Source organism: Grammomys surdaster, unplaced genomic scaffold (genome assembly GCF_004785775.1).
Source record: "Grammomys surdaster isolate TR1022 unplaced genomic scaffold, NIH_TR_1.0 213, whole genome shotgun sequence".
Lineage (NCBI taxonomy): Eukaryota > Metazoa > Chordata > Mammalia > Rodentia > Muridae > Grammomys > Grammomys surdaster.
This window is the reverse complement of record NW_021604658.1, coordinates 4,302,142-4,317,301: the sequence shown is the minus strand read 5'-3', so window position 1 is coordinate 4,317,301 and position 15,160 is coordinate 4,302,142. Positions and strand designations below refer to the sequence as shown.

The 15,160-nt window shown below is 39.6% G+C and overlaps 1 protein-coding gene across 1 annotated transcript in view; it reads right to left on the bottom strand.

The window, feature by feature from the left end:
* Nucleotides 1–5,017: 5,017 nt before the first annotated feature.
* Nucleotides 5,018–15,160, bottom strand: part of Hsf5 (heat shock transcription factor 5) — a 43,441-nt gene continuing 33,298 nt past the window's right edge. The window contains exon 6 of the mRNA XM_028772257.1: nt 5,018–5,088. Coding sequence (XP_028628090.1) covers nt 5,018–5,088 — 71 coding nt within the window. The remainder of the gene's footprint in view (nt 5,089–15,160) is intronic.

Here is a 15,160-nt window from a genome sequence, read left to right as displayed (position 1 = left end):
GTCTCGAAAAACCAAAAAAAAAAAAAAAAGTTAAATATGTCTAATAAAAACAGCATAGGTAAAAAGAAGACTAAACTTAGCTAATTACTACATTCATGCAATACAGCTCTTTATAATAGTCTTCACATGGGATATTTGAATATTGTAATATTTAAATGTACAAAATTATATTTGACATTTCTTTTTAAAAATTTTATTTGCTATGGATGTTTTGTCTGCATGTATGTTTGTATACCATGTGTGTGAGAGGCCAGAAGAAAGTGTAAGATCTGTGGGGCTGGAGTTACAGATGTTTGTGAGCCACCATGTGAATGCTGAGAATCAAACTCTGGAAGAGCAGTCAGTGCTCTTAACCTCTGAGCCATCTCTCCAGCCCCATGGTCAGGCATTCTGCTGTTGAACTAGAAAAATTTTTCAAAATTCTACTCATGAACAACAATGTGAACAAGTCAACTCTACTGAAATGTATGCATTTTAAATAATTGGGATAAAGTTTTGTAACTTCATATATAGATGAACCTGTTTGGGCATGTGTAAAATGTGGATAATTAGCCAAGCATAGTGGCTCACAACTGTAATATTAGTAGTCACAAAACTAAATGAGGAAGACTGTTGTTAACTGGAGGCCAGCTTGGCCTGTAGAGTGAGTTCTAAGTCAGTCAGATATAAAGCAGAACCCTCTGTCAAAAAAAAAAAAAAAAAAGCCCCGTGGATAACTGCAATAGTAGGCTTGCTGTAAGGATTACGTAATATAATGTCTCTGAAAGCATTAAGTTACCCACGGATATTTTTCTATATAGGTTTAAGATGGTCCCAGGGTTCTATAGTTAATAACGAACCTGGGGGAGAGAAACTCTAAATGGTTTTTTCTTCTAAAAGGAGGGGGGGTTGTTTTTTAGCCCAGGCTAGACAATAACTCCTGAAACTCCTGCTTAAACTTTTTAGGTGGGATTACAAGTGTCGTCCATCATGTATGTCTAGCTCTGAAGTAAACTTGTTTAAATTTTTAAATGTATAATTGTGTGTGTGTGTGAGGGGGGGGAGGGAGGGAGAGAAAGAGAGAGGTATGTGGGGGTACAGGTGTGAAGGTCAAAGGACAATTCTGTGGAGTTGGTTCTCTCCTCCCACCTTATGTGAGCTCTGGGGGTCCCATTCAGAGGTCATCAAGACTGCATGATGCCTTACATGCTGAGCTACCTCACTAGCCCAAATGTTTTGCTCGTAACCATGGCAATAGAGTGACATTTCATGTCCACATTCACCAGTGCTTTTGGTCCAATTAAACTTAAAAACTAAAAGCATCTTCTAGAGAGATACACTTTTAAATCTATGTGTACATCTCCACGTTTGTTGAAGTGTCCTAGGAGGTTAGAGAGCGTCAGCTTTCCTTAAATCTGGAATTATAGATCACTGTAAGCCACTCAGTGTGGTTTCTGGGAACTGAACTCAGGTCCTCTGCCAGAGTAGAACATGTTCTTAAGCGCTGAGTCATCTGAGCCCCTAAAGTCAATTATTAATTCAGCACCATTTCCTCTCTTGTTGGATGCTAAGGACATGACTATATAGACTGTTTGCAGTTCCTGCCCCAGAGGACAAAAGCTAATTCTACAGGAGATAATTCTTTTTAAAAATCTATTATCTTTTTTATTTTTGCATGTTATAAAACTGCATATCAAAATATTGAAAACTATACGTTATTATAGAACACTACTACAAGTTAAATATCTTCCGGGTAAAGAGAAACAACAAAATAACTTGTAAGTAGACTGTACCTTTTTTCCTTCTTGAAACTCAGAGTATTTAATTAATAGTTAATATGCATATTTAGTTGAAAAATAAAAATCTAAACTTATAAACTTGGTTGTTCTCTCTTGAGGAAATTCTGAAGTCTTGAAATGATGAAACAAATTTATCGTGAGCTTGAGATCAAACAACTCTGTGCTGTAGTGCACTGATAATACATCGTTCACGAACATCACCAAAATGACAAGGTAAATCAGTATTCAAATTAGGTCTGATATGCCATATTTCTTTCCTGAAAATGTTATAGATGGCATTGTGTGGTGGTGCCTGTCGCGTTGACTCCTTTTTGTGGTGCTGAGGTTTAAATGCAGGGCCTGTACCTGTGGGACTAGTATTCTGGGTCTCCGATGCCTCCTCAGCCCAAGCCTAGTCATGCACGTTATACAGAACATCCTTAGCAATCCACTTTCCTGTCTGGATTGACTCAAGTTACTGAAGACTACTCACCCTTTTCTAAAACCCAGGACTCTATAAAGTATGTATAAGAACTGTCCTTATTCTTAGAAACATTTAATTTTTAATCATTATTTTAAAAGAATTCTTTTTAAAGATCTAGACAACTGTTTTGCTGAGATAGTGTCTTGGTCTCATAGATCCCAGGCTGGCCTCTACCTCTATATGCAGCCAAGAATAACCTTGAAGTTCTGGTCCACCTGTGTTGGGAATGCAGATGTGCACCACACATCTGGTTTATGTGGTGCTTTGTGTATACTCCCAATTGAGCTACATCTCCAGTTTCTGGTAATGTTTTTTTTAAAAAAAAAAAAAACACAAAGAAGAAAGAAAGAAATCAGATTGTGTATGGTGTCACACACCTGAAATATAGACCTCCAGATATTGAGGCAGGAGCATCACTTCAGGTTTAAGGCTAGCCTGATCTATATAGCAAGACCTTGTCTCAACAAGAAGGAGACAAGGTACAGTGTTTACCTAGCCTGCCTGCCAGGCTCTGAGTTCACCTCCAGCACTGCAGGGTGAAAGAGAGAAATCAGACTCTTTGAAAAACAGAATGCATTGAGTCTTTCAACTTTACCCAGCATTAATGCTCATAACAACTAAAATTTCTATTGGCTGCCAATAAAACAGTAAAACAACCAAGACAAGAGTCTAGTTGGAACATTCATTTTATTGTTGACTGATTAAAACTGATCGGTGCTTAAGGTGCTGAAACGCAGAGGTGCTAGACGGAACTGAGTGTGTCGGGCCCTACCGGCTAGTTCACGCGCACATTTGCTCGACTGCTTGCTATCCGCACCAGGCATGTGAGTAGAGCAGGAGATCCAGCTCCTTTACCTGGTGTATTCATATACAAAAAACGTTTGGAAAGCTGATCAAGGCATTTCACTGATCAAGCCTTAAAACCACTGAAACCATGTCTGTGCCAAGGTTCCTGCTTGACACATGTTCCTCAAAAGATATTACCTCTTTCAATACGCATAAGGCTAAGAAAGGCATTTTGAGGAGAAGAAGTATCACCTACACAGCTTAACCAGCTCTTCAATGTGACAGAGAAAAGGCAAAGGTCCTTCATTAGAAGCTTTTCACATACTTTGCCAAGCCATTTGGCATGGATAGATGTAGCCATCTCGATAGTCTGTGCATCCTTCAAGCCTCGTGAGTAAAGATGATGGGGTGCCCAGGAAGGAGCACAGCTAGTCTAATTAGATGCTGAAAGTCACTTTTCAAACCTAGTTTCTAAACTAAACCAAGTCACCATGGACTAATACGGAGCTCACCCACCAGAGCAGCCAGATGGCCAGAACACTTCTGTGTCTAACACCATTGGGAAGGCACAGTGCAAAGCAAGAAGTGAGCTGTGGGCCCACAATGGTGAGTATAGTGGTAATGCCATTATGAAGTGCTGTTTGTTTCATTGGCTTTAAATTCATAGACTTTCCTCTTATTTCTGCAGCATTTATTAGGAAAACAGGGGTGGGGAGATCCAGCAAGAAAGTTCTAGTCCTTAAAATCCTTTAAATCAGAAAACTTCTTGCTATCATTGGGTGGACATGGATCAACTACAGAAACTGGGCATCCAAAATGTCCTTCCTCTCCTTAAAAACAGTTCTACAATCCTACTACTCAAGTGCACAGTTCATTGAGGGGTAAGAAAACAATGGCGATAGTCTACCCCACTATCCAAAGTCTCAGAAGCTTAAGCCGTTTAATATTTCAAATATAGGTTTTTTAAATTACAGCACAGCTTCTGGCAAGTGACACCAAGCAATTTCCCCCAAAATTTGCACACAATACCTTCTATAGATGAGAATTTATACTTGCCGAATGTAAAAATCTAAAATAAGAAAACACTGTGTTAAACCTCTCAATGTTTTTGTTTACATATTGTACATTTACCCTTCAAAAATAAAATTATACATGTATCCTTTAATCCTTCTATTCTGCAATGTTAACAAAAATACAAAGCTTTAAAACTTTTACATCTATCAGCATTTATAAATATAATTAAACAAATTAAATATTTTTCTTTAGAAGACATTTATGTGATATTAACAAAACTTTCTTACTATTTATGATAATTTATCATTCAAATTAAAGAAAGACATGAAAATGGAAAAAACACTCCCATTAATATTAAAGAATCAGAGGCTGTTGGTATGATGGACGGGCCAAGTCCGGATGCCTTGCTCTTGAAACAGGACGTGGGTTCAGAAACAAGAGACGTTCGTGGTTAATCGCTTAGAAAATGAGCATTTTCCAGCATGTCCTCCCTGGGCTCCCTGACCCGCTTGGACTTGTGCTATTGGTGACCTCACGTGTCTTGGTTTATCATACCCTCTTCCCTAAAGGATCACACTGTGACTTCAGACAGGCGACATTGTGCTGACTACAGTTCAAAATGGCATCACAACTCAGCACACACACTGCTCCAATACCATCAACAGAGTAGTTTTTAGATGCTTCTTGAAGGCCAGGACTTTTCATTTGAAAGGAATCTGGGCAGCATAAAAAAAAAAAAAAAAAAAAGGCCGCTAGATGTTTAGCAGTTTGTCAAGGTAAGCAATCTGAACTGAACAGCTGTAGTAAATACCAAACTCCCAATTTTCAATTTAACAAAATCTCAATTAACAAAACAAAAAAATGCTTTTTTTTCCTTAACAGAACTGAAAAAATCCCAACAGTGTGTCACGTGCAGCGCCTGTCTGCCTCCAGCTGTGGCTAGTGCACAATGTCACGGTTGTCATCCAGCTCCTCCTCACTCTTTTAACTCCTCCTCCTTTGGAAAGTGCTCCTGCTTACAGGCCACGTCCACCAGCAGATGAAGATCTAGAAAGAAAGGACGGTTTACTCACTCTCAGCCCCTCAGGCTACAGACTTCTACAGACAAGTCTTCAAACAAGAACAAGTTGTCTATAAATAATCTGTGTAAGTGATTATAAATTATGTTTCTTCACCAGATTCCGAATTTTAGGACATTTTTTTTCACTCTTTACAGCACATCCAAGGAGCTAGGTATGAATCCAAGCAGATCAACAAAGTTTAAAATATTGCCTTTTATTATCTATTTAAAGGGGATAGCCAGATGTGATAGCACATACCTGTAATCTCAGCACTTAGGAGGTGGAGGTAGGAGGTAGGAGGGTTGGGAGTTCAAAGCTAGCCTTAGCTACTTAGAGAGGCTCATGTAGCCAAGGCTACATTAAGATCCTGTTTCAAATCATACAAACAAAAACTTAAAAGAAAATGTGTAAAAAGAAATTAAGATAAAATATACTTATATAAACAAAATTACACACACACACACACACACACACACATTCCTGCAATGACCTGTAAGAGGAAAAGCATACCCTCACAGGGATCAAGAGGCAAAGCAGTTTATCAAGAGTGAAAAGTAGTCAGAATTGTCAGCTCAAGTTCAAGCTTGGGACTTTTTTTTTTTTTACAGTGATAATAGCAGTACATTTATGTAACGTATGAACATTTTTAAGTAGATAAATACACCATTATAAGTCATCTACTTAATCCTGACAAGTAAGTAAATAACGGTGAGGTGGAGTGGCTAGCTATTATATGGCTAGTAAGAGAAGCCAGTGGTCTCCACCTTGTTACACACTGGAATCATTTGGCAATCTTCAAAAAGCCAGTGCCTCGGGCTCCCTCCTCCAGACAGTCTCAGTTAATTGGTATGGAGTGCAACCTAAGCTTCAGGATTTTTGAAAACTGACCAAAAGATGTAGGAGTAACAATTATGATCATTTTCTAAACACCTCAGCTCCACATCAAGATGAGAACAAGGTATATGGTAATAGAAAATATTAAAATAAGATTTTGAGATATGGCTGGGGGGGTGGTACATGCTGTAATCTTAGAACCTGGGAGGCAGAGGCAAGAGACTGACACAAGGCGAGTTTAATTTATATAGAGTATTCTAGGCCAGCTAGGGGTACACAATCCTGACTCAACACACACACACACACACACACACACACACACACACACACACACACAGAAAGACAGATTGATTTTGAGATATGAACAGATCCATTTGTAACCCTACTTTGAAAATAAACTAGTATGGTAGTTTGAAAAAAATGGCTCCCAAAAGACTCATAGGGAGTGGCACTATTAGGGGTATAACCTTGTTGGAGAAGGTGTGGTATTGTTGGAAGACATGTGTCTCAGTCTCTTTCTGCTGCCTTCAGATCTGGGCGTAGAGCTCTCAACTATCTTTCTAGCACCCTGTATGTCTGCACTGCACTATGCTTCTTATCATGATGACAACAGACTAAACCTCTGAACCTGTAAGCTGCTCCCAATTGAATGTTGCCCTTTATAGGAGTTGCAGTGAACCCTAACTGAGACAATTAGGAAATCTTTGTAATGACAAAAGGAGAGACTACTAGAGAAACAGTAGATCTTGTGGAGAGATGGACTGAGTGGCAACCTCCGTTTTTTAGTAATCGGGCTTCAAAATAAGATGGAAATTGGAGCCAGCATAGCTGTGTACACCTTTGATCCCAAAACCTTTGAGTTCAAAGTTATCCTGGCCTACACAGAGAGCTTCAAGACAGCCAGAAACACACACAGAAAAACCTTGTCTCAAAAACAAAAGCAAAAAAAACAACCCAAAAGTGTGTGGTGTGATTTGATACATGGCTTCTAATAGTAACCATTTAGACAATGATTTTCCTAAGAGAATGAGTCTTTCTATCAGCGCAATCAAGGCGTTAAGAGAGCACATATAATAACACAAGGCACAGACTATGGACTCCCCTGGTGCTTTAAGAGCTTTGCTATTTTGAGTGTCTGACTTCATTCAGAAATGAACCTTGTATATTAATCAAAGATAAGCATTAGGGAATCAGTGGCAGACAGGCTTTAATGGACGAGAACACTGAACTTACTTGCTTGGCAATGCAGTTTCTATTTGAGAGCACCCTCCCTTTATGTGACCAATCATCCAAGATCCAGTATCTACAAAATGGGAAGTTCTGTGTGGTTGCTTGCTTGCTTTTCTGAAACAGGATCTTAGACAGTAGCTAGGGCTGACCTTAAACTCATGGCAATATGTATGCCTTAGCCTCCCAAGTTCTGAAAGCACAGATGTAAACTAGCATGCCTAGCTTGGGAAGTCTTTAGGAATGAACTGAACTTTGATCTTAAACATTCAGTTTCCCAAAACTGCAAACTTATACATCTTATCAGGACACACATACAAAACTGTAATTTTGATGCTTAATCAATGTGAGTTCTTTTATTTTTTTTAAGATTTATTTATTTATATGAGTACACTGTAGCTGTCTTCAGACACACCAAAAGAGGGCATCAGATCCCATTACAGATGATTGTGAGCCACCATGTGGTTGCTGGGAATTGAACTCTGGACCTCTGGAAGAACAATCAGTGCCCTTAACTGCTGAGCCATCTCTCCAGCCTGGTCTTTTATTTAAAACCAAACCAAACCAAATCAAACCAACCAACCAAACAAACAAAAACAAAGCTTGAAGTATGAGAAACTGTCCTTATTTACAAGTATTTTTAAAACTTTAAGAATTATTTTATTTTTATTTCATCTCTATGGATGTTTTGCTTGCACGTACGTCTGTATACCTCATTGAGCCCATAGAGTTCTGAAGAGGGTATTGGATCCCCTGCAACTGGAGTTGTAGATGGTTGTGAATCAGCATGTAGGTGCTGGGAATTAAACCCAAGTTCTCTTACGAGCAGCCAGTGTTCTTAATCACTGGACCATCTCTATAGTCCCCAAATTTTAAAATAATTTTATTATAGAAGGACACTGAGAAGTTTTAGGAGACAACATGACCCTGTTGAATGGGATATTAAGAACCATAAATATATTCTGTTTTAGAATTTAAGACTATACTGCCTTTTGAAGTAACCTCATTAAATTCTCATATTTTAACCATAAACAGTATAGTTTAAGAGTTGGAAACTTACTGGTAGGAAATATTCTTAGTGGTTACTTACTATAAGTAAGATTTTAGGACTTCCCCACTTGCTCCTTACTGCTAATACTTTAACTGTGGGACATATTACAGTAAAAAGTGCTCATCTAACAGAAGTAAACTGAGTCTAACTGCATTTTGAGGCCCACCCCCCACAGTGAGGGCCTTGGTATTTACTGAGTGCTTTTCTGGAAAGTAGCTAGGGTGTACAAAGATCAGAAGCTGTCAGGCATGGTGACGCTTGCTTGTTAGGCTGCTGCTCAGTAGGCTGAGGCAGAACAGCCTTAAGTTTGAGGCCTGCCTGAACTACATTGTGAGTTTGAAGACAGCCCAAATACATTCCCCTCCACTTGTGTGGCCTGGTAGTGGTGCAATCCCAACAGTCAAGAGGCAGAGGTAGGTGGATCTCTTGAGTTTCTGAGTTTGAGGCAAGTCTGGACTATAAAGCTAGTTCTAGAATAGCCAAGGCTACTTAAAGAAACCCTGTCTTGAAAAAAACAAAAACAAGAAAGAGAAAGAAAGAAGAAAGATGGTGGCAGAGGTGAGACAGCTTACGGCGTAAAGGTGAAATTTCACAAGCATTATGCTAGATGTGACAAACCACACACAAAAGGACCCTTGTTATGTGACTGCATTTACACAAACTGTTCTGATTAGGCCAATTCATAGATCGCAAAGACAGATTAGTAGAGCAAGAAAAAGGCAGAGATGTTAAAAGCAAAACAAAAACTCAAACAAATAAAAACCTTGTTAATAACCACTGTTTTCTCTAAGAGTGATGGAAACGGTTTAGGACTGGACAGGAGTAGAGGTTGAACATCACTGTGAATAACTATAAGCCACTGACTGTTTGCTTTAACTGGCTCATTTGCTATTTTTGACGTTAAAGGGCATCCTTTCCCATTAAATTGAAATTACTCCAGACTTCTGCCCCCAAAAGAGAAAAGCAGGAAATAACTCGAAAATACAAAATTCCCACCTAACCCTATCTCAGTATTCATTGACACAGAAATAAGATGCGTTTGTACAGATGTGCTAAGCCAGCCCCTCTCCCCTCATTTTTGTTTTAGTTATGTGTCTCTGTGTGGGCATGTACACATAAGTATAAGTGCCTGTGGAGTTCAGAAGAAGGTTTGGATCCCCTGGAGCTAGAGTTAGAGGTGGCTATGAGCTATCAGACATGGGTGCTGAGACTAAACGGTCTCTGCAAAAGCAGCCATGCTTGTAACTGCTGAACCATCTCTCTAGGTCCCTTGCTTTATTTTGAGGCAAGGGGTTATGTATCCCAGGCTGGCCTCAAGCTTACTAATAGCCAATAATCTTGTACTTCTGATCCCACTTCTCGTATTATAGCTATGGCTACACCTGGTTTTTCTTTCCCTTTTTTCTATTTTTCTTTTCTCCTTTTTCCTTAATGGTAGGCGGGCTCCAATTTCTGGGATCCACCCCAGCACGAAACCCATATTTCTTATTTCCAACAAAGCAAACTGTAGGGACTGGTTCTTTTGTATCCTTACTGCACCTAGCAAAGTACCAAGTGATATAGCTCCTCAAATATTCAAAGCTTACTTCTTCATGACTGAATATTGTTCTTAAAGACAGAAATTCAGGGCTGGAGGTATGACACAGTGGTATAGCACTTATCTATTGGCATGCACAGGCCCTGGGTTAACTCCTGGCTATAAGGCCCACAACGCTGCTCAGCCATTAAAGGCATCTAACATCAGGACTGGGGACCTGAATTCATTCCCTGGGATCTCTGGTGTAAAAGGAGGGAACTAATGCCTGCAAGTTGTCCTCTGTCTTCCACATATGCACTGTGGCACCTCCCTCCAACCACTGCCACATACATGCACACACACACACACACACACACACTAAATTAAAATATAATTTTAAGAATACTCATAAAAATAAACAAGAACAATGCAGAAACAGAGAGAAAACAGACAGATGCAGAGAGCAGGAGGGTGGGGCTGGCAAGGTAGTTCAGTGAATAAGGGTTTTGTCAAGCTTGACAATCTCTTTTTTTAAATTTATTTATTTATTTATTTATTTATTTATTTACACGTGAAAGTCTCAGTCCCATCCTAGACTCACATGGTGGAGAGGGAACCAACTCCTACAGTTTGGTTCTGACTACCACGCAAAAACTGTAGCATTTGTACCAACACCCCTATCCTGCACAAAATAAATTAGAAAGGTAAAAAAATGTTTTACAAATGAAAGTAGAATGGTGTAGACAGGGCTAGTGCATAGTCTCAGTTTTAGAGATGGATAGTGGTGATGTGAGCAAAAATATAAACATATATCTAATAATAGTTAAAATTTAAAAGTATATATACTGCTATAAGATATAATATATACACTCTGAAAGATGGAAAGAAAACAGTTCATTCATTTATTCACTCAGCAAACACAAATAATGTTCTAGAGCCTGAGGATATTGGGGAAAAAAGGCCTTTCTTTAATGAATTAGCTTTCTAGAAGTAGAGAAAATAATAGAAAATGTCAAGTAGAGATAAGAACCATAAAAGAAAACCAAAGAATGAATGAAGAAGGGTAAGATACAGTCAGGAGATTTTCTGCATAGATAACCAAATGAAGGAATGTACTATCTGACAATCCATACAAAGAGCACTCCATTCAGAGAGAACAAGTATGAAGATAGGAATATGTTTGATGTGCCCAAAGACTAGCAGAGAAGCTCCTGTGGCTGCAACAGATGAAGATGGAGATAAAGTCACAATAGTTGCCAGAAGCTAAACTATTCAAAATCTTGTAGCAAATATTGAGGAGTTAGTGCTCTACACTAAACCATTGCCCTTGCTCTGACTGATGTTTTAAGAGCATTGACTTAGTTTGGGCTTTATTGCTGTGAAGAGACACCATGACTATGGCAAATCTTCAAAAAGAAAACACTTAATTGGGGCTGGCCTACAGTTTCAGAGGTTCAGTCCATTATTATCATGGTGGAAAGCACGTGCAAGCAGACATGGTGCTGGAGAAGCTGAGAGTTGTACATCTTGATCCTCAGACCATGGAAGGAGACTGTGTCCACACGAGTGTAACATGAGCATGTAAGACCTCAAAGCCTGCTCCCATAGGGACACACTTCTTCCAACAAGGCCACACCTCCTAGCAGTGCTGTCCCCTGTAAGCCAAACACTCAAACACATGAGTTTTGGGGGGGGGCATTCCTATTCAAATCACCACAAGGATCACTGATTATTGTTAACAGTGGAGCAGGAAGATCAGTGAAGAAGCCATTGAAGTCACTTAGACAAGAGAACATAGAGTCATAGGCTGAAGTAACCACTCATGAAGGTGGTGAGAAATGGTCAGATTCTGTATGTGAATACACATTGACTGGTCAGCATTTGCTAATGCTCTTGATGTATAAGACACAAATCATACAGCAGAGACTTCAAGGTTTCTGAATGACTAGAAAACTATATGGTGATAGGCACTGGAGAGAGGATAGAGTATGTTAAGTTTGGGACACAAATTAGACATATCCAAAGACATAGAATAAGAGCTGGAGAGATGGCTGAGCAGCTAAGAGCACACATTGCTTTTGATAAGGGCCTAGGTTTGAGTCCCTGCACCAACATCAGGTAGCTACCAAATGTCTGAAACTCCAGTTCTAGGGGATCTGACACCTGCTCTGGCCTCTGTGAGCTCCTTCATTTACACAGTATACACAGTGTACAAAAACACATGCTGGCACAAACACACAATAAATAATAAACAAGTAAATCTAAAGATATAGACTAGACCATAAGAAATATAAGTCTGAAGTTCAGAGAGGATTGAAAATTCAGACTCAAATTGAGAAATCACCACTCTAAAGATGATAGAGGGAATAGTGATTGATATTACCTCTGACTTAAATATAAAAAGTAGCTAGTGGTTTGAAAGAGAACCAGGACAAGTTGACTTCACAAGCTAGACAAAAGTATTTCATTAAGGTTGGAGCAATGTAGGCCGGGCGGTGGTGGCGCACGCCTTTAATCCCAGCACTTGGGAGGCAGAGGCAGGAGGATTTCTGAGTTCGAGGCCAGCCTGGTCTACAGAGTGAGTTCCAGGACAGCCCGGGCTACACAGAGAAACCCTGTCTCGAAAAACCAAAAAAAAAAAAAAAAAAAACCAAAAAAAAAAAAAAAAGGTTGGAGCAATGTGTCTAAATGTCCATGTCCAGGAAAATGGGGGTTGAGGACTGTCTATTGCATTTGGCAGTGTGACAGTCACCAGAAATTGGAAAAGGAAAGTTTCAATCCAGCAGAAGTATGAAACATATCTCAACTTCTCCTCCTGCCTCTAGGGTAGCTAAGGACAACAAGTTTGTGCCACACCTGAAATGATGTCTTTGTTTTTATTTGTTTTTTGACATATGACATGCAATGGCATGTTAGCTGATCTAATATAAAGGATGACATGTGCTTACTGAAGAGCTTGAGAGGCAGTGTCTGTGAATACACAAAAGGGACAGGAGTCTGTACATAGATGCCAGGACTGGTCTTTCCCTGTGGGACAGGAAAGGCAGAATGCAGGACTGTAGAGGATGACAAATGCATTGGTGGGAAGACACTGAAGTCTTCACTTTATTGGTTGTGCCAGCACAGTGTCAGAGGGCATGCCTAGCATTCACAAAGCCTTCAATTCCATCCAGCACTGCATAAACTGGACATGGTGGTGCATGCTTGTAATCCTAGTCCTTGGAGGTAGAGGCAGTAGAATCAGAAGTTCAAGGCCATCCTTCACTACATAGTGTCTTCCAAGGCTGAAGCCAGACTAGAATACATGACATCTTATTTCTAAAAATAAAATATTGATTTATATATAAAATAAAGTATGGTTTAAAATAAACAAAAAACTAATTAGTGGTAATTAACAGATTGATAACTACTGCCCTGGCTAGTTCTTTGTCAACTTGGCACAAGCTAAAGTCATCTGAGAGGAAGGAACCTTAATTGAGAAAATGCCTTCATAAAATCAGACTGGAGACTGGCAAGTCTGTAGAGCATTTTCTTAATTAATGACTAATGGGAGAGGACCCAGCCCACTGTGGGTGGTGCCATCTCTGGGCTGGTGGTTCTGGGTGCTATAAGAAAGTAGGTTAAGCAAGCCATGATGAACAAACCAGTAAGTAGCCCTCCTCTATGGTCTCTGCATCAGCTCCTGCCTCCAGGTTCCTGCCCTGCTTGAGTTCCTGTTCTGACTTCCTTTGATTATGAACAGTGACATTAGTGTAAGATGAATAAACCTTTTCCTCCCCAGGTTGCTTTTAAACATAATGCTTCATCACAGTCGTAGAAAAGCAGCTAAGACAACTACTATAATAGGCCAAGCATAGTGGTACACGACTTAAATCCCAGCATTCAGAAGGCAAAGGCAGGTGGATCTCTGTGAGTTCAAGGCCAGCTTAGTCTACAAATCAAGTGCAGAACGGTCAGGGCTATTACACAGAGAAACTCTGTCTCAAAAAACAAAAATAAATAAGTATATAAAAAAATACTATTATATAAATATATAAAAAATTATTGTTAAAATGCTATTGCTATCACATACTGACTATTTTGACTAACAGTCATCACGCTAGGCCAGTTATTTTGTTTATTATTATTCTGCTTGTTTTAAGTAGACTGGCCTTGAATCCGATGCTTACCTGATGATGTCCTTGAACTCTTCATCCTATGGCTTTTACCACCCAGGTTCTGGGATTACAAACATGTGTAACCACGCTCGGATCTGTACTCATGTTTATTTGTTTGTTTGTTTATTTGTTTTTGTTTTGTTTTTTTCCGAGACAGGGTTTCTCTGTGTAGCCCTGGCTGTCCTGGAACTCACTCTGTAGACCAGGCTGGCCTCGAACTCAGAAATCCGCCTGCCTCTGCCTCCCAAGTGCTGGGATTAAAGGCGTGCACCAACCACTGCCCAGCTAGTTCTTGATTTCTATGGTGGAAAGCATGATAGTTCTGTACTCATGTTTAAATGAACAAACTGATAGGCTAATTCCCTCAGAGAAGGAAAATATACAACTTCATAAATTATACTTTTGCTTACACTTTAATTATAAAATCTAACTTTTCAGCAGAGAGGTTCTAGCTCATTTATAAGTCATTTGTTCCCCTCCCCTGATAAAATAAAGTATGATTAGGTGTTACAATGATGCTACTGTTTCCCAGCTCATACTTTCCACTGTAGGAAATCAGGGTTGATTAAGACATCTGTTACCTCCATTAAGCAAGGGATATGACTCTACTTAGAAAAAGTCAACAGGAAGAGTTAAGAAAGATAACTAATGAGCTAATTACTTATCATTTACACATATAACCATAATATGCACTGGAAGAGAGGAAAATATTTTAATAGCTGGTAGGTACCACAGGTCCTATTAGGGAGTGACTCTCTTTGTGAGGGGACAGCGTGGTGGCTGATTAGGTTAGGAGAGATGATGCTTCAAGGATACCAGAAAAAGCAAGTGCCCTGTCTAAGGATAATAGGATTTTGGTGTGAAAAAACAGGAGAAAAGGACAAGAGAACATTGGATGAGACCAAAAAGAGAATGTAACATGGCAGAAAGATATAATGACTAATGATAAATAAGACGACAAATAATAAAGTGGCCTAAGGCTTTTTAAAAGAGAGATGAAACTAGACATCGCAATGACAGCACAATGAATTCCAGGAATCAGGTGGCTGGCAGGATGGTCAAGAGTGTGGATTACTTTTCCAGAGGACCTGACTTCAATTTTCAGCACCCACATTGAGAAGCTCACAACTGCCTGTGACTCCAGCTCTCAGGGCATTCTACGCCACCGGCCTCAGCAGGCATCTGAATTAATGTACTCACCCCTCCACATGTGTATGTATGTGTATGCGCACACACACACACACACACACACACACACACACACACACACACA